Below are 20310 nucleotides of genomic sequence, written 5' to 3'. Positions count from 1 at the left end.
AGTTCATTTCTGAAGATAAAGATCCTTTTTAACCAGTTGGGTTTGAAACATCTAAGAGGAAAGCAGAAGCCTACATCTCCCTTCTGCCTGTCGTTAAAACTCAGTGACGCTAATCCAAAACAAGACATTCTGACCTCAGCCCTCACAAATTTTTGATGCATTTTACATAACAGTGTTTAGAAGTGAAGCTTATAGGGACTGTCTTGCTGGTGCCATATCAGCAGCAAGGGAAAGTATTACTCATTGCATCACTGGAGAAGGCCTTGAACGTGACTAGACCTGAAGCTGCAGAAGCTGAAAGAGGCAGGAAGAGCACAAGCAAGGTGCCAAGCACCCACACCTTGCTTGGTATTCCATTAAACACTACACAACTGTTTCAAATCTCTTAGACTGCTTCCCAGAGATACCTGAAAAGAATTCCCCTCTCTCTACATCCCAGAGAGGCAAAAAGCAAGATAGGAGTTTAAGAGGAAAATGACTGAACCAAACCAGTGACCAGTTTGCAGCTTGCACAGTTCACACTGCAGTAGGTACAAAGGACAAGTGCCTTTTTTAAAAACTCAGGCACAGAAATCTCATTTCATGTGGGTTTTCAATTAAGGGCCACCTTCTGGTATGATATTTAATACTATTGTAAAAAACAGTAGCTGCTCAATTCCACTATTAATAAATTGCACACTAGCTTTCCTTGCCTCTGGATTTCTATGGCAAACACAAACAACGGCCATCACATCTAAATTACTCCAGCAATTGATCCATGTGCTCTAGAGAGACACAGATAGATAAAATGTCACATTTCAGATTAGCCAAGCCACCAAGTGGCTCTACCTGCCCAATCCACAGCATACAGTAATCACCTGTGCTACCAGCATGCAGGGGTTTGAGCAGTCACTGGGCAAAGCAAGATGATCCGTGCTCAGAGTTAGAAATGGATTTGAAATGTTCATTTAGCAGACTAGGTAAAAACAAGCACTTAAGGTACATCCAGTGCCATGGATTATTCACAGGCTACAAGTTACATAATTATCATGTTGAATCAGATTATAAAACTTCCTACGGGACACGGTTTCACCACCCTGCAATTTGATTTTTAACATTACACAACAACAAATTTCACTGACAGTGAAAGTACTATCACCAAAGTGAGGGGTAAAATGACAGTGACTATCTTTTTGTTAAAGCAACCCATCTTCCCAAGCCACTACCAACCATCCCATTTGATACAGGACATGTCTCAGTTATGAGGATTCCAGAGATGGGAACAAATTAGCTCTGGCTATTTATTGCAAAATCACAATTCCTCATTGGAATACTCTGCACAAATCATTTATCAAATAGCCTGGTAGCAAATACTTAAAAAAACTAAATGCCAGTACAATGCAAGAAGCAGAAAGTTTATAGTAATTTGTGGTTGGATATAAGCCAGATTTTTGTGGAGAACTGTCACTCGGGACAATTATTTTAAATTGTCTTAGTACATAAAATAAATCGGATCATTAATTTCAAATGTACCCACATAATCTCAAGAATAAAACAAACATAAATTCAAACCAAAATACTCATCTTCCACTTAAGAGAGCAGCATGGCTTACACTAAAAAAGCAGACATCTGAGGTTTAATCAAAGAATATCCCTGATAAAAAGAGAGCTTGCAGAGGCAAAAAGTTCTCTCCAAGGAAAAGTCAACTGACTTATAAATATGTATACTGAAATGGATACAAGGTCTGAGGAAAGCCTTCACAGCAGCTACTGAATCGTGGAAGCACACTGCAGCTGCAGGTGCTATTTTAAAGCCATCACCCAGGTTATGTATTAATCACACGACTTGCTGCCAAGAGCACTTGTACAAGCTTTGTCACACACAGACAGCCCCAGCAGCCAGACAAACACGTTTGAAAATCCTCCCCACAGCCCTTGCTAGAATCAGTGCACAGGCTTGGGACAGTTACAGGTCCCTCCATCAGGCTTGGCACTGCCTGGCTGAGTGGCAGCGCTGCTGTACAGACAGCAAGTGTTGGACGTGCTCTGCAATTTTCCTGTCGGCTCCAGCGTTCCATGGGATAAAGCCCTGACACTTCCTCCACGGTCACCTGCCGGGTATCATCTCTGCACATCAGAAAACACACAGGTAATCATCACAGCTACATCCAAGCTTTTCTGAGAGGGATGGAAACTGCCATTTTACAGACTGCCACCTGCCAAAATTACAGTGCAGGTTTCACCCTCAGGTTCTGACCAATTGAAACCCTCCTTGGATTCAGCCAGCCTGGCGAAGGGATCACCCTGAGAATCCTATGTGCGGTTTAACACAGGATGCAGCATTACAAACACCTACACACAATTATTGACACCATTTCAATGATTTGCTCATTTTTTCAAAGACAAAAGACAACTCAATTCAACCCTCTATATGATAAATTTTTATCACTTTCCCAGGGGCAATTCCTTGTCTCCTGATTCAGCTCACATGTTCAATGGGAGTCATGCACACAAGAGTGAAAAACATGCTATTTCCTAAAAAAAAAAAAATCAGAAATCAAAAGTCAAAGAAAACTCTTGATCTTTTATTGCAATTGCTTTGGCAAAGGGTGCAAGAGACATCTGCCATTTCAATAGCATTGCCTCCCCATCTGTCCTTGGCACTGCAGTTGTACAAATCCAACAGTTTCCCAAGTTAATGTTTCAAGTTAATGCTGTTGAGATGATGAATCAGAAAAGCACAGTTCAGAGGAGGAATTATGTCCCATTCTGATCACACAAGGGTACAAGACAAAGGCAGTACACTTACTGCTGGTCATGACACTGGTGTCACCACAGGACAACTACTGCCCTGCCTCTGCCTCTAACAGACAGATTAGGCTGAGGCTTAAATGCAAAGATGAGATAAAGGAGAGTTCATTGTGGATTCTGCTCAGATCCCCACCTTGCCATGCTCCCAGAGCTTCACAGGGTTTTGCTATGGACGATTATGAGGGCATTAAAAGCAGCTCTTAGCAAGCTGTGCACTTCAACCTTTTAACTACCACCTCCACAGCAGACAAAGATCTAAGGACAGCTTCTGAACTGTCATGTTCAGCCTGTTGTCACCAAACTGTTACCCTGACTTCTCATTTCTCAAACACTGAAAACTTTCATTTTAAACCTCTTTAGCAGTAAAGGTAGGTTTTTTTCTTTTGCTGACAACGGGAAAACCAGTGACATTCAGGTAATGACAACAGATGCACACCCAACAAATGAAAAGACTATTTTTTACTTTCTATTTGGTTCAACCTACAAACACTGTCAACCGGCTGCAGAGTTATTTCGTCCTACTCAAAATAAAAGATAAAAAACCCAAGCTGACGAAAGCAGGCAATAAAACCACAGCTAATTATTGAGGCCTTTGCACAGTTAACTATAAAGCTAAACTTTCCCACCACCTTTAAAAATTGCTTTTCCCCATTTATGAGCAACCTTTGCCAATTTCCAAGTCAATTAAAGGAAGAACACTGCAAGCACTCAAACCAACTCCGAGAACTTGATGACAGGTTTGACAACACTGCTCACTCCTGCGCAGCCGCTCATTTTTATATTAGGCAAGAAAGCTTAGTCATTAAGGAAAACTTCAAGCACATTTGCAATGCTTGTCACTCAACAATCCCCCACAGAATATCAATGTATTTAATGAGAAGCAGGCTGAAGCAGTGGCAGAGCATTTTATTCAGCTGTTTCACAGAAAGTCCCATGAAAATATGAAGAATCTTGCCACACTCACAAATTAAATGTATCCTTTACATTTACAAATTAAATGTAAATAGGCAATTAGAAGTTAACTGCACTGCAAAGTCTTACTCTTCTTGATATCTTGATATAAGATCAAGCTGCACTTTTACAGCTTACTACTGAATACTCTCTTACCAACAAACACTTCCTCAGCCTTTATGCTAGAGGGACAGGATCATAGAAAGCCAGGATAATATTTTCCTTTTTTGATAAGGTACAACTATGAACAAAAACCAGGTTAAAAAGCCAATAGACCACTTACCCCATAAGATAATCATGGTTTTTGACCTTCCAGTTTTTTATACTTTTAAATAATCATAACAGTCTTCTCTCTTGCTACCCATGACCCTCTCTCTGCCATGCCAGTACTTGTTTTTCCTCCTCTTCTGCACCTGGCATGGAATGCATGCTCTGCCAACGAGCCCCTCTTACATCAAGAGACCCCAGCTGGCATCCCACATACTATTTTTGCATTATCATACATAGGTTATAACTGAAATTCAGAAAGCTGAACTAAAACTGAAACAGAATGGATTTCTGGTAGGTGTGGGTAAACATGACCATGAAAATGAGCAACCTTCAAAAATGGCTTCCAAAAGTTTGGTCAAAATGTATGCCACAACCTAATATATCCAAAACCTAAACACTTTCAATTCAAAACTGTGTGCGTATTAAAAGAGAATTTTCTAACATTTTAACTACAATAATTTCTTTTAGACTTAGTGATCACATAACACAGAAAAAAAACAACAAAAAACAAGCACATCTCAAGCAAAAGGGACAATATGAGAGTTTAAAGTAGATGACCTCTTAATGAGATTACAAGGACCCCATCTCAGTGTTGCAATTGCCAAAGAGAAACAAAGTCTACCAAAACAAAACAAAAAAACCAACAAACCTACACATGCCACTCAGATGTCTACGTTATAAACCTCCTTAAGAATCAGACTGAGAACACTGGTTCTCAAAGCAGGAGCTCTTTAACAGCTTAAAGTTGGTGGAGAAAGTGTGCACGAGAAGGATACATGAATGGCACAGACATGGACACCATCCACATCCCTCTATTATCCCACCAGAAGTTGCTAAGGATACAGGTACCAGACTGAACATCATCAGGTTACAGAAGTGGAACAAAATTACTGCCCACGAGCAGCATTTCCTGAGTGTTGCAAAATAAAGCACATGAGCTTAAACATCCTCTACAGAGGCTCTCAGACCACGTCTATATGCACATCTTTTGGATGGCCCCTTCACACCTTATTTTCTGGGCAAAGGAAAAATCAATTTTTTAAAAACATCGAAGGGCGGAGGAATCCTTCAAAAACATAAACATCAAATACAAACTCCTGTTTTCTGTGCACCTGAGTATGCAAGTTGAGAAGCAGGTTTAGTCTCTGGGTACCCAAAACTCAGTGATAATTTTACATAGCTACATATCATGGTACCATAAAAAATTTCTGGCTAATATTAGTAGTAACATTGCCAAAGGAGCTGATAATCTCTGCTTAGTAAGACAATTATTTGGGTTTTGGCCTCTTATTTTGGAGCCATGTCAAGTAATCCAGATTGGTGTTATACATGTCATTCTGACATTGAACTTAAAAAATATAATTTAGGGGGAATTTAAAAAATGTTTTTCCAATCATCTTTGAGATTATTCATTAGCTCTATGAAATACAGATGCAGGTGGGTGAACTCCAGGTATCTAAGATTTATCACTTTTACTAAGATTTGAGAGGAATGCCATGGTAGCATTAGGTATACAGTTCTGTTCTCATTACCATCATCTGATTTTTTTTATCTAGAACTTGCACGGACTGATGAAAACTAAAGAGATGCTAAGAAAACACATCTGGTTCCACTGATGTTTGCTATTTAAGTCTGACAATATAAGTATTAACTTGTACGATTACAGAATTTACTGACTGAAGCAGTGTTAATTTGGAATTACCATGGATGTGTTCCACACCTTCAGTTTGGATTTCAGTACTGCAAATAAGAGGTTATCTTTCCCCCCCTCCCTCTGTAAAACTAACTCTCACAACCTGTAACATGTCCTACAAGGGAACATAGCTCTCCTTGTGGACATCTTCCCTTCTTCCCCCTAAATGAGAATTATCTGAGTCCGACAGGGTGCAGGGACCATCTCAGCCAAAACGCTTTGCTAAGAATAAAGAGAGTTTTTCTGTTGTTCTGGTTTGTAATCTCTGCAGCGCCAATTTTTTGTTCATTATTAAGATTCAGTAAAATCAACATCAAAGGACATGCTTCCCCTTTAAAAAGTTAAATCAGTCAATCAAGCTCAGTATTTAGAAGAGGAAGGAACTTAATACTCCTCTAATTTAAATACATATCTTCCATATTTATAAAAACACTACTCAATACTTTAAAAAAGTTTATGCCGAACAGGCAAAGCATGTGCCTTTTTGTGGAACTTCACTGCTAATAAAAATTTTTATTTCAAAACCTATTTCACGTAATTTTTAATAAAAAGGTCTATTCCCTGTTGTAGGAAAGAAAGCCTGACAGAGGCAAAGCCAGACGCTGATCTCAGGAGTATTCATGGCTCTTGGTACAGCTCAGCATGTTACTTGTCACATTGATGTTATTGCTCAACACCCAACTGCTGCCGGTTTATGTCAAATCCCTTCAGTTTCCAGGTCAGACTGTAGAGACTTGATATCAATAGAACCAACCTGTTTTGTTGAAAACAGCCCCAACCACAGTCCCCGCATTCAGGAGTTCAAACCTGGGACGAGCAGCGTCCGAGCCCTCTCGCACACCCCCTCCCACCAGCACAGTCACCGGGAGCTGCCTCAGCTCCCTCACAACGCGGGACCAACACACAACACCGCTCGAGGCTCCGGGAGCTCGCGCCTTTCCCCTGCTCAGGAGGGGTCTGCTGTCCACTACCACAGCTCTAGGAAACATGAGCTGCCTATAAACCGCAGTTAGACAAACATGAAGGAAAAGGATCTCTAAGATGGAAAACAAAATCAAGAAAAAGAAATGACCGTGCAAAGCAGTGGGGAAGACCCTCAAAATCCCTATTGAGCGGGTCAGGAATTTTTCCACACTGCATCTCATGGACTGAACCAGTCATCAACAATTAGTAACATTTTGAAGTGTTTGAGTTTATTTAGTGTGTGAGTCAATAGAACTTGAAACAATGAACTACGCAGCCCTTAGTGCACTGGCACGATTTTCTGTTTCTTTAGCCATTTTGTCGACTAGATGAGCATCTGTGGTTGCAGAGACAAGTCAACACTCAACAGAAACTACTCCTAATTTAGCTTGGTTTCATCGAGCTATTTTCACAGCAGTTTCCACTCGACCTTGCACAGAGGTGACAGGAACAGCAGGCTATAGAAAGCTACTGTGTCAAGAACTGCACAACATTGCTGTGATGGTAAGAAATGGGTTTGGACTTGGGTCTGTCTCAATATGCATGGTCTGAGAAACTCTACAAAAAACCCTGCAGCTACCTACATCTTTGCATATCAGTTACTGTGAGTCCTCTAAAACAGTACTCCAGGGAATTTTTCCAGACAGGGATCAAAACCTCCTGCAAGGCTCCAACATTTAGGATGCAGAAACAAAGAAAATGAGGCATCTGGGGATGAGAAAAAAAATAGAGATCACCAAACTAACTTCGAAATTGGCAGACAATGGGTAAAAGAATTGACATGAAACCTAGCGCTGAATAGCAAAGCTGAAGTGAAATGACTAAATGAGTTCCTTCAGCGTCAGCCTCGGAATCAGAAAAATCCATCTGTAAATAAACACTGGAATTCATCCTCCCATAAAGACACCAGTGATACTCAAGATACTCAGATGACCTCCCCTAGTGGTTTGTTTTTCTGGTCAACTCCAATTCCACACTCCAAACATCCACATATAAATATGCAAATGAGCTTGTAGGATGCATAAGAAGAATGGCAATAATAATGGCAAGTTTGTCATACAGGAGGAAGCTAAGGGAACATGGCTGGCACATCAAAAAATGAGAATAAGAAGGTCCTTGGTAAATGCTTGATGAAAGATGAAGCCTTCTCTGAAGGACAGCCCAGGCACAGACAACAACGACTCATCCACGACTAAATTTGGGCTGTAAATCAGAAAAGCCTCTGAATTAAGAGGGCAGTAGTAAATTCTGTTCTCAGTAAAGTGAAAAGAACCAACCCACTTACCTCCCCAGCTAATTTTCAGATAGAGCTTGATTACTGCATCAGATTATTTATTCTGTTGAAGGACTCAACTTTGCCTTGAATACACTTGAATTTCATTTCCTAATTTTCACTGAAGGCCAGCTCCCGGTGATAAATGCTCAGTTGTTCTCTTATCCTGCAAAAGTCCGACAGCGGACAAACGTGATTTGGAAGTGCAAAGGTCCAGTTTTACTAGACCTGGTTTTCCTGCTTCATGCAACAAACAGCAGACCACTGACAACCAAAACATGACTCTGAACACGACTTGGCTTTGACTATTGGTAGAGCCCTCAAAACTATGTAAGCAAGACAGTTTGCAACAGAGGAATGAGCCTTATTTAAAGGTGATGGAAGTGAATGAATCCTATTTATCCTATCCCATTCTTTTCCAAGTATTTTGCACTTCTAGGAATCTGAATGTTGGGATGTAACAGCTGTGAGATGGACATGGCTACAAGAACACACTGCGACCAAATTTAACTATTTTGAAAAAATGCAGACAAAACATGAAAATCAATTCCATTATTTTGAAACTTAATAAAATCTGCACCAATTAAAGACTGGAAATGCATGTAACATGTGAGTACTTGTCCTCTTCTTTTGGGATTCCTCAAAGCATTTCCAAGATACTGAGCTTCCCACCACGAGCCTGCAAGGCTGAGCTGTGTCACCGTGTCACTGATCTCGTCTCCGAAACACCTCTAGTACTAAACACAGCTCCAAGCAGAGGGGATGGACCACACATAAGCAACTTCTGCTCTGGGAAAATTCATCTCGCTACATGTTTTGATTAACATGGCAATGAAAGCAATTTATATACTTCATTTAGAGAGATAAATCGTGTTTAACACAAATAAATAAAAATTTCAAGACACTAATTCCTGCCCTCATTACAAGTAAAGAGACTCTAAGTTAACAGATCGTTCAGCATGAATCACTTTCCTAGAGCAAACAAGCTGGCTGGGTACACACAGGCTCTGCCAGATCTTCTTCTGCATCTCACGTGCGCACGTGCACATGCACAGTGCACTGAACCAGTGGCTTTTTTCCTCTTCCTTCCCCCTAAAAATGCAACAGCCATGAAAGACCATGGAGTGCTACAGGTATTAAAAGAAATGTCACCAGGCTTTGGAAGCTCTTCCATCCAGCACCAATCTATGCTTGCCTATGAATCTTGCACTGCTCCCACATTAACAGACCAGCAGGAGGCTTTGACTGAAAGAGGGAGCAACTAGAAAGGGTTTTAACACGTGAAAGTTCACTGAGTATCAATGACGAACACCATCAAAGCATCATGAAAAGATAGCAAAATGTGACAGAAAACCTGTTTTTTCCCCTCCGCCATTTGGAGCAGTGATACTAATAATTCCTGAAAAAGGAGGGGTTTTATGACACGAGCAGCAATCCAACGAGTAGGAAGCTACCTTGCACCCAAGGGGGTTTTATTTTAGAAGCAGGAGACTCAGTATAAAAAACACCAAGATGAGCTTTTCATTTTTATAACTATAGCATTTAATAAATAATGGGAAAGTGGAGTTTTTGGAGGCTTCTACAGTGATCCTTACTTGCATCATGGAGCCATTTAACATTAGTGACATCTTTCTATTAAAAACACCCGGTGTGAAGCAGCTCTTCAGTGTGTTTTAACAATGAATGTTCAGCAGCACCTGGAGCTGCCCTGAGGGAAACCAAAGGTCATCTGCCCTACAGAATAAAATCCTCCCTGCAAGACAGCACCACAGCAGCAGCAGCCTGTCCATGCTGTAACTGCATTCACATCCTCACTTTCTGCAAGATATGAGTAACATGAGACAAATAAGGTTTCAAAAGAAATCTCTCAATTTGGCAAGTACTTGCTGTAATGAGAAACAGCCCATTACAACCATTCCTACAAGAAGTCTCCCAAACCAAAATCACACCTAAGCCCCGACTTGAAAACTGCTATGCAATACAAATAACCCAAAGGCCCCTCTTGACTCATTAAATCACAAACCTATCTCTCCAAGAGGTTATAATTTAAATGGAAGCTAAGCCTTGGCAAATCCCATCAGATTGTCAAATATGGATTTTATGTAGGAACCCCATCTGTTTGTGCAGCTACATGAATATGCAACGTGACTTGCTGCAACACTTGCATTCACATTGTGGCAAACTTACAAGCAAGCAGTTCCCAACTACAATTAAATCGGGAACAAAGTTCTGAAAACACTGGTGATGAATTGCTGCCCACAAATATGAGCTTCAAGGCTCCAAGTTTGCTTTTCTCTGCCCCTCACGTGCTGAGATGATGAAACTTTACAGCAGAGGTGTGCTACCCTTGGCACTTGCATAAAGGCTTGTCAGTGTTCCCAGCTGGGCAGGGAGCGCAGGGCCCGGAGCCTGCTCTGTGCCACGTTTCCCAGTGAGTGCCAGGAATGCTGGGCAAATTAATGACTGCTTCAAAGGTGAGGGCACTGCCAGCTGGTGACCAGGGAGCTCAAAGGTTCTTCAGAAGGGCTAAACCTGTCTGCAGACCACACACACAAGCCAGAGTTAACTGCCCTAGCTCTACACATTGCTCAATACACATCTGTCCAAATTAATGCAGCTGCTCGCTCAAGCCAGCAAACACTTGGTTCATACCTTTTAAAAAATATATTATTATAAGATAGGTTTTGGAGTTTTTAATTCAGCACAACGTAACCTCTGGCTAAAGATGGGTTTAGGTCAAGTTCTCCATCCAGTGGAAGCTGACCACAACCCTGCTTTCTACAGCAGTGCCAACGACAGAGTCAAAACTGCTGCATGGTAAAGAGATCCAAGTCCCTACAGAGCACGTGTAGGACAGCGGGAGACACGGTCCAAATGACGGCCCAAAATGAATGATTTGGCTGGAGCTGAGCAAAAGAAACCCCACAACCAGTTGTGAACATATACAAACACACTCTATATTCAAGTTCAAAGAGACTGCCAAACCTAAATTAATCCTGGTTTCACGGGTGCCAGACAGCTCTCTTGGAAAGCATCACCAGGATTTTAACTTGATTTATGTGGCAGAGATGAATTCATGGTTCTTGGTACAATTTCTTTAAAAGCCTCTCATGACAAGATAAAACGCTTCACCTCAACCACCAAATATCCAGAACATCACATTTCTAATTGCTAAAATCCACTTGGTTACTTCTGGGCAGTTGAGGGGTTTTTTTATTTTTTAATTAAGCCTGCATATTTTACTCTCAAATTTTCCTGTTAAATACAGAGTATTGACAAAAGGTCAGTAATTCATCTAACAGAAGCTCCCTCAAACCACCAGGTAGGAAAAGTTCCTTTCTACTAAATACAACCCATTTAAACCAATAACTGCGCCAACATCTCTGTAATGTTTGCTCAGCACATTACCTATCATTTTCTAGGCTGAAAAACCTAATTAGAAAAAACAAAATATATGCTGTAGCACCATTTACACTTCACAATTCCTACTAAAGGGGCCCCAGATCAGAAAAGAAGCTCCATCAGGGATAAGACACCTGTGCAAATTTGCAAAAGATGCCCCTCCCTGACTTTTCTGACAGCTACTGCTTCTGTTCAGTGGCATCTAGAAGAACAGATTCAAGAGGAATGAAGTAATCCCTCAGCATAGCTGAACACATCCAGCAGCTTCTGATCAGATGCTACACAAATTATCAGGACTGCAAAGCTTAGAAGAGAATTCTCTGATTCAAACAATTCAAATCAATTCAGAACAAGCTGACAACAATCTAGAAAATGACACTGGGTAACAGCACAACAGTGTTCCTGGAAGAAAATACCAACCCCGCGTCACACAAGTTCTCCACCCTCCCTGCTACCACGCACAAGACATTTCTTATAACACAAGGATTATATAGATGAGGAGGTTGCACAAACATGCAACAAACTCCAAGATGTACACAAGCTCAATACATCTAAGGAATAAACAGACAGATTGGACTCCTGTGCCCCTCCACAACAGAGCAGATGTCTGTTCAAATTCAAAGCACAATTATTTCTAATAAGGAATTCAACAAAGGAACTGCCATTGTTAAGTTAAGGTTTTGTTCTCTAGTAACCTCTTTCAAAGCACAGAGGAAGTCATATTTCTCACGTGATCTCCCTAACTCCCCACAAGATCCTCACAAAGCATTTGACAAATGTGCAATATATGTGTATGAAGGAGGAAGATGGATGTATCAAACACCCTGGCCTACATCTCTCAGAAGGTCAAATGAAGGACAGACATTTAAAAAGCACTATTTTGGCAGTACATACATTCACAAAGCAAAATATTTCACTGACTTTTATTCCAGTCTCTTAAATCATACGTTCCTCAATTACGCAAGGGGGGAAAAAAAAAAAAAAAAAGTTAATTCAAACCCCAAACCAGACTGTGGAATCACAGAAGAGGGAAGAATCATAGCAGAGATGACTCCACGTACCCCTAATCACAATCTGAGAAGGTGCATCAGTGTTTAGCATTTGGATCAACACATGCCTATATGTGGCAGGATTTTCACATTTCAATCCCACTGTTTAGTGAGGTTTTGAAATTGGATTTCTGGAGGACTGGTCTGTGCCTAATCTCAGTCCTTCCAGGAACAAGTGTATTTCTACCCGGCTGTCAGATCCAAGTCAAACACCTGAGCTGGCCTGTGGCTTCCCATAAAAGCATGTTTTCTATGTATGGTATTACATGCAAACAAACAGAACCAACCTACAAAAAATGCCAAGCGTTGACCATAGTATTAATTTCTTACTTTTTCTATTTGACCCAAACCTTTCACTCAGAAGCACCATTGGAACACAGCAAAACCTTCTCTCTCAGACCAGGAGGGACAGAACACATCCCCTATTTCAGTATCAGGATGTGCAAGCTCAGGAAAGGTATTCCCTTTGCATTCTCCCTTGCACCTTAAGTTCTCCCTTCCCTCCCAACAGAAGCAATTCCCCAAACGGAGCTGCTCAAATGTGCAGCTAAGTCTTCACTTAGCAGGAAAAGAACAAGAGCATGAATCAGTGCCAAAACGTCTAACTTCTGACAGAAAGAGGTTGGAGACCAGTAGCCAAGTAAATGCCCAATAATCTCCTTTGATATGCATTTCCCTCCCTTCCCCTAATGAGCTGACAGATGATGCAAACACCTTTTCATTCTCTGTGCCACGCTCAGAGAAATTCCAGTCACAGTGGAGAGAGTAAATGACTCTTTTGCAAAAACTCCAGAAGTGACATTATTGAAATCAGCAATTGTTATGAATAATTTAACTAGGAACCCACAGGACATTTCATTTCAAATCTATCTTAACTGTTAGAATGAATTACTACCAATCAACACTCATCACAGAGTTTGAAAGTCGCCATTCTCACCGGTATTCAAAAGTTTGGGGTTTTCATTAACACCAAAACAGAATAAATGATAAAACCAAAACAGATTTAAAAGCTCCAAACCTTCACAAAACAGAGCACCTAACCAAAAATCATCCCTGTTGAGGTTTGTTTTGTTTTTTTTTGTTTGTTTGTTTTTTTAATAACATTCCTCTCTCTCTACTAGCCTTCCCTGTCTGAAGGGAGTCAATTTCAACAGAACCAGTAGCCTGCTAAATTACCGTAATTTGCAATTAAACAAATACTTGCAGATAAACATTCAAATGACTGTGTTACAACAATGTCAAACCACAAAGAATGCCATGACTAAGCTGAACACAAACATTGAGGACAAATGTAAAAAAGGGTGACTGCATGTTACCAGGTGAGCCTTCTTACAAACTAGAAAAAAAGTTTTAAAACACTCTTAATGACAATTTGTAACAAGAGAAACAAGACTACAGCAAGACAGGGAAGAAAACCACTAAAATCCCAAGCTTAAATCTTGTCCTCACAAAGACACAATCTGCCTCACTGACAACTAAAAGCCCTCAAGGCTAGTCCTGCCTGTGCAGGAGTAACATCAAGTGTGCCTAAGAACAGAATTTAACTTTAAAAATACACACGTTGTAATAAACCGGCACAGGTAAATGTGTGCTTCAGAGATTAGCATCTTGAGCTAGATTAGAAAGAATTATTTTCTCCTCCTATGGAGCACTGGAAGCCTTATTAGAGCTTGCCTTCCTGTACAACATCTGGCACGGGCTGACACAAGCTACCTGACTAAAGGAAATGTTAGTCTAGTGACACATCAAAAACGTTTACCTCTGCATCACGAAAAGCTGCGCCGAAAAATACTACCCTATATACGCTTCCTATTTCATTCATGTCCCTAATATACTTTAAATCACTTTAGGGATCGTGAGGTGCCCTACTTGGAGAGCTTTCGAGGCTGAAACTCTTCCCACAGCCCAGTGCACAAAAGGCTGTTCCCACGGGGTGGGGTTTGCAGCCTCCGCGCCCATCGGAGCTGGCTGCAGGTGAGCCCCATCGCTCCAGTCCCTCTGGCTGCGTCGTGCACCTGCAGGCACCAGCTCATAGCAAAGAACAACAGCAGAAATACGGGAAAAGATTTGGGCAATTTCCTGCTAAGAAGGCAGATGAATAACCAGTGCCACCCCCACGGCTTGAAGCTAATGGAACGGCTGGTCCCTGAGAGCTCACGAGAGTTTTTCGGGAAGCAGCGATAACCTCCAGCTGCCTCTCGTGTCGCTCCTTGCAGCACATGCACTCGTCAACAGAGCGCTCGTAGCTCTGCTGCAGCAGCCCAAGGGCTGGCAGAGGTGTGCCCAGCTCTTGGCATGAGCTCCTCAGAAAAGCAAAGGGACTGGAACATCCTCCTCCTCCCACAGACACCGTCACACCACGCTGAAGGCACCGTGCTTCCACCCACAAGGAACTGTCAGTAGGAGTTACTGCCAACAGGTATACCCAGTGAAAATCTATCACGGCTTCACCTTTTCAAGTACCACCAGAAAAGCAAGCTCTTACCCAATTTTTTTTTTTTTTTTTTTTTTGAGGACAGAAAATGAGGGCTAAACCTTCCAAGAAAATGGGACTGCTCAAATGAAATCAATTTGGATCAAAGCTAGAAGACTCTGAAAAGAGAAGGAAAAAGACACACAAATTTTGGCAAAAAGGAACAAAATCCAACACCGTTATTTGGAACAGACAGGGAAAAAGTCACTTCACAGAAGTTCCCTTATCTGCATGGGTTTCTACACACAGCAAACAACACAGACAAGCCCAAGCCTTTACTGAATAGTAAGGAAATCCCAAAGACTCCATCAGATGAAACCATACAGAACCCAGAACCAGCAAACACATGTTCTTCACTTTATTCCTGGTAGTCTGAGTTCTTGTACATTGCTACACTCCATTTTGGAGGGGTAACCCACCTTCTTATGCCCTTCCTTTCCTACAATCAGCACCATAATCACCTTGTGCAAGAACATACTCTATTGATACAAAACTAGCTGTCGATATTCTAGTATCAGTTTGATGCTCCAGGAGACTTAGAAAACACCAAAATTGAAACCCTGAAGAGCACCTTAAAAATACCTGAAATGAGAATACAAGTAATTATAAATTGCAAAAACATTTTTGCTATACTGAAAGAGATTCAAACTGAAAATGTTTATTACTTCTACTACTAAAATTAGAAAATAATGGAATTGGAATTCTGTAAGCAAGTGACCATCAATTTGAAAGCACAAAGGTTCCTTCTGCTAGAACAGGAGGCACAGCTTCCTTTTCCCCTCCCAATTCCAGCCAAAGCCCATGCTTATACACACAGGCAATTTGCTTGAGACTTCCCTGTAACTGTACAGGGAAACTGATGGGAACACACCTTCACTGGCATCAGCTGGTGACCAGCTCACATTTACAAAGACTACTAAAGTAAGAGTTTGGATCAATCTCCATTAACATCTATGGCTGAAATGAAGAGGGGAAGAAAAGACAACTATTGCTCTGACTGGGCTGAAGCCACTTCAATAATTTCTAATTTCCAAAGTACTTTAAGGAAGTTTCATTTAGTCTTGACTCCTCCATCCACACACTGAAAACCTCTCTCATCCAGTGTGGGAAACAAAAAGGCACAGATTTGACATTTTATTTAAAAGATTTCAAGGGAAGCACGCACTAGACAAGGAACACACAAGGAACACATTTCCAAGCCAAGAAGACACTTTTCCTCTTAACTGTGCTCACAGATGAAGCTGAACCAAGGACTGACACTGGAATGAGTGTTTCAGTAGGTCTGACACACAGAAGTGAACTGCTACCTCCTCATACAGCAGCTCAGATGGAGTAGGACAAAACTCAGATCTAAAAGCAGCACTTATCAACTCCATCCACAATGTCAGCCAGGAGAAAGCATCACAGTTTGAGGCTTTTTCATGTTTAGTTTTGTGGCACCATAAGGGCCATTTAGATGCACCTTTCTGCAATTAAAAAAATTGCCTCAGAAGAATTTAAAGATTTCTTCAAGAAACATGCTCTTCAGAAACTGCTTAGTAGATTTTTAAGTGCTGAAACCCAAAACAACCTCCACAAAAAAAAGCAAAAAAAAAAAAAAAAAACCAAACCCAAACTAAACAAAAAACACCAGCAAGTGAAAAACTGCAATTGCTTTTGGGAAGTCTGAAAACAAAGATGGGAAGGGGGATGAGGGGATGAGTCCCAAAGATGGGACTCCCTGACCTGCATTCATGGACAGGCACCAGGTACGTTCTGATTGGAAAGGACATTCCACAGCTCAGCTCTGAAGTGTAACCCCTTCCTCTATGGGTTCAACCCACAGAAAACTCTGTAACAAATTTACCTCGTTCCATTTTTCTGAGCCCAATTCTCCCAAATGTGCTTCCACTCCGTAACAGAGCCATCAAGGACCAGCTTGGTCCTGGCATAACCAAAGAACAACAATTCCAGCTTGAAATCCAGTGCAAGCCCAAGGATGAGAAATTAGGAAGGCCCAGTTTTTCCTCATTTAGCCCAGCCTTGCAGGATTCACCTCATCACACACATAGCCCACGGCACATTGGTAACCTGGCTACTGGCACATGGTTCAGCACTTGTTAGCAGTAATCTGATGACCTTGGTATAGCTTTTCTGCTGAAAATTACTCAGATCTATAAAATCACACTGTGTGGTATTTTTTTTTAGCATCAAAATCCAACAGATCACATTAGTGTGCTAAACAATAAAAAGAAATTTGTTTGAAGCAAACTTGTGAAAATATTTACCTCAAGTATAATAAATTTCTTAACCCACCTTCAAGCCTGTAACTGTACAAACAAAAATTTATATAACATTTCAAAAATAAAGCAAAAAATAATCTTGCAGTGAGACTGAGAAGACTTATTAAATTCAGCAGAAAGTAAATTTTCGCACAACTTTCACCAACTGCAAGTAACAATCAATGAAAGATCTTTATTAGAGAGCAGCATGTTATCAGAACTTGTCATATGTTTCTATGCAATGTTTTATATTTAAATCGAATGACTTCAAGCTGCCATTTACCAGAAGCAGACCAGTCACAAACATGTTTAGGCTCTGACACTGTTGACTTATTCAGTCCCGCGTTCTGTACACATTCGCATAAAAGACAAAGATAACGTAAGGGCCGGCGGTGATCCCTAATCCCCGACACCGGGACACAGGATCTCCAGCTGGGAATTAACGAGCAGTTGACGCGGCACCGCTAAGACTCCCTTCCCACAACAGCAGCCCACACCGTGTGTATATTTACCTACATTGTATCATAACAACCCCTCCGCTGCTGCTGACAAGCTGCTGCACACACACACACACACACACACACACACACACACACATATCAGAGGCGAGGCAGAAACAAGCTGTGCAGCAGCCTTGTGACAATAACACTCCTCGCCGCTTCATCAGAGCCACTTTCTCCACTATGGTTAGCTCAAAACACGTGGTGTTCTTCCTTATCGTAATTTTCTTTTCACAAAAAAGTTCCATCTGAGGTAAAAGTACATTTTTCCTCATTCACTCATAAGCAGATAGTCCCTAATAGTCACGTTTAAATGCAATAGGAATACAAAATTCAGTGAAGCTATAACGTTGGAAATAAAAACTGCAATGGAAACTTGTTATTGACTATCCCCACCCTTCCAAAAAAACCCCCACAAAAACTGTCAAAATGCTTCTGACTTAAGTTATTCAGATTCAAAAATGAATGGACTGCATCATGTTAGATTTTAGTTTCTGAACATCTTTTCTGGAAATGCTTTACAGCAACCTCTGACTTCCATGCAGTCAATCCATGAAACATTTAACATAGAAAAAAACCCAGGCATCAAAGGAAAAAAATTCAAATCAAAGAAATAATAATTAAAACCGTATTGTTAAAATCTGTTAAAGCATTAAGCTATTTTTATCATTTCCTAATGTTTAGCACGTGAACACAAGAAACAAGGAGGAGGCACCATAAACAGCAGATTAAAATATACCCACCCCTAGCTGAAAGCTTTTTGGTGTTGATAATTTTGGCAGCGTACTCTTGTCCTGTGGTGATTTTCATACACCTCCTCACGACGGAGAACGCCCCTCTGGAAACCAAAACCGGGCAAAGTGTCAGTCCAACTGAAACACTCCACTGCCATTACTGGCTAACGGGCAGCACGGAGGGGTGTGATGTCGGCAGAATTAAAAAAAAAAAAAAAAAAAAAAGGATTTTCTGGTTTACTGACAGGGACGGTCAGCATTGATTTTATTCAGCTGAACAGTGAACTCTGCGGGGTAGAAGCCGTGTGACCAACCCCGCTAGCTGCGGTGGAGGGCGGGCGGGCTTTCAGCGTTGTCCCTGCCGGCAGAGCACGGTGGGACACGGGGCGGCGGTGGCCGTGTCCCCCTCGGCGGTGACACCGGGGGGACGACACCCAATATGGCGCTCAGGGCTGCGCCTCCCGCCCCGCCGCTGGGGGGCGCCCGCCGCACTCCGCCGCCCCTCACAGATCGGGACCTCCACCCCGCGACAGCCTTAGAGCTAAAAATAACAATAAAAAATAAATAAGAAGAAATAATACGAAATAGCGGCACGGGGGGGGGGGGGGGGGGGGGGGGGGTGAGGGCAGTTCCCCGCCATCCACCCAGCGCCCCTCGCCACCCCGGGGCCGTATGGCTGGAGCCCGGGCACTCCCGCGGGGCCCTGGGCAGCGGTGAGGGAGCGCCGGGCGCGGCGCGCTCCCCGCCGAGGCTCCCGCACCGACCCCTACAGCCTCCGGCGCCTTCACCCCCGTTCTGTCCTTACTTTCCGAGCTCCTCGAAGAGCTGGTACTCGTCGGTGAAGCGTGTGCAAGTGGTCGAGGCCATCATGAGGACGGGCGGCCGCCGGTGACTCCGGCGGCCGTGGTCGGCGAGGCGGGGACGGCCGAGGGGCTGTGAGGCGAGGCGAGGCGAGGCGAGGTGAGGCTCCGCGCCGGCTTCTTCTCCTCCTCTTCCCCGCCACCGCCTCCTCTGGTGACGGCGTTGCCTCCGCGCCCTCCTCCGGTCTTCCCTCTCCCCTCCCCTCACCCTTTAGGGAAGCAAGCAAACAAATATTTAAATAAATAACTAAGTAAATAAATAAATAAATATATAAATACGTATCCTCCTCGTTCCCTCACGCCCGCCAGGGAAAACGAGCGGCAAAAGGCAAAGCAAAAGCGGGGCGGGGGGCGCGGCGCTCCCTCTCTTCCCGCTCTCCCCCGCCTCAGCCCGTCCGCCGGTGCCGTGCCTCCCCCTAGCGACCCCGGCCCGCGACTCTCTGCCGTCGGGGACGGCGCGACACCCACGGGGGACTCACACTGACGGTCGGAGCACGGGAAAAAGCTGCTCACCGTCCTCCGGAGCGCGAACACAGACTTTTCCCCGGGCGCTGCGCCGGGACGGCGGCGGGCGGCGCCCTGAGGGAAGCGGATGCACCTGCCCGCGCCCCCCCCCCCCGCCCCGCGCGCCTCTCCTCGGTGGCCGCCTGTGACGTCACGCCTCGCCCGAGGGAGGGCGCGCGGCGGGAAGCGCGTGCGAGTGCGCTCGCGGGCAAGGGGCCGTGACGTTGCAGGGGCCCCCGCCGCGCGCGCGGAGGGAGGGGGGCGGGAACGGGAAGGGGGACACGGACGGACACACGGATGCACCGGGCACCTCGTGACGTCACAGCAGCCCCGGCCGCGCGCGGGGACCGGAGGGGACGCACACATCCCGGGCACCTTGTGACGTCACGGCGGCCAGGCGCGGGGAGGGGAGGGGGGGTACACGCGCACCGCGCGTGCGCCGGGTCGCGACCGTCAGGGCGGCAGCAGCGCCGGCCCGGGAAGGGACCCCGAGGGAGGCTCCGCGCACACCCGGCCCAGCCCCGGAATGACACCCCGGGACGTGACCCCGGGATCTCTCCTGCGGGAGGGGACTGCCAGGACGGGGA

General features: G+C 43.5%; 1 protein-coding gene across 9 annotated transcripts in view; it reads right to left on the bottom strand.

Moving 5' to 3' along the window:
- Positions 1–19229, bottom strand: part of CAMK2D (calcium/calmodulin dependent protein kinase II delta) — a 118063-nt gene extending 98834 nt beyond the window's left edge. For 8 of the 9 annotated variants that reach the window (XM_062493149.1, XM_062493151.1, XM_062493158.1 and 5 more), the window contains exons 1-2: positions 19165–19229; positions 18369–18463 (exon numbers count right to left, since the gene is read on the bottom strand). In XM_062493149.1, the coding sequence (XP_062349133.1) occupies positions 18369–18463; positions 19165–19229 (160 nt within the window). The remainder of the gene's footprint in view (positions 1–18368; positions 18464–19164) is intronic. The other variant, XM_062493156.1, reaches the window with a different exon arrangement.
- Positions 19230–20310: the final 1081 nt, after the last annotated feature.

The sequence above is a fragment of the Cinclus cinclus genome, chromosome 5 (genome assembly GCF_963662255.1).
Source record: "Cinclus cinclus chromosome 5, bCinCin1.1, whole genome shotgun sequence".
Lineage (NCBI taxonomy): Eukaryota > Metazoa > Chordata > Aves > Passeriformes > Cinclidae > Cinclus > Cinclus cinclus.
The sequence above is the reverse complement of the archived record's forward strand: the minus strand, read 5'-3'. Positions and strand labels throughout refer to the sequence as shown.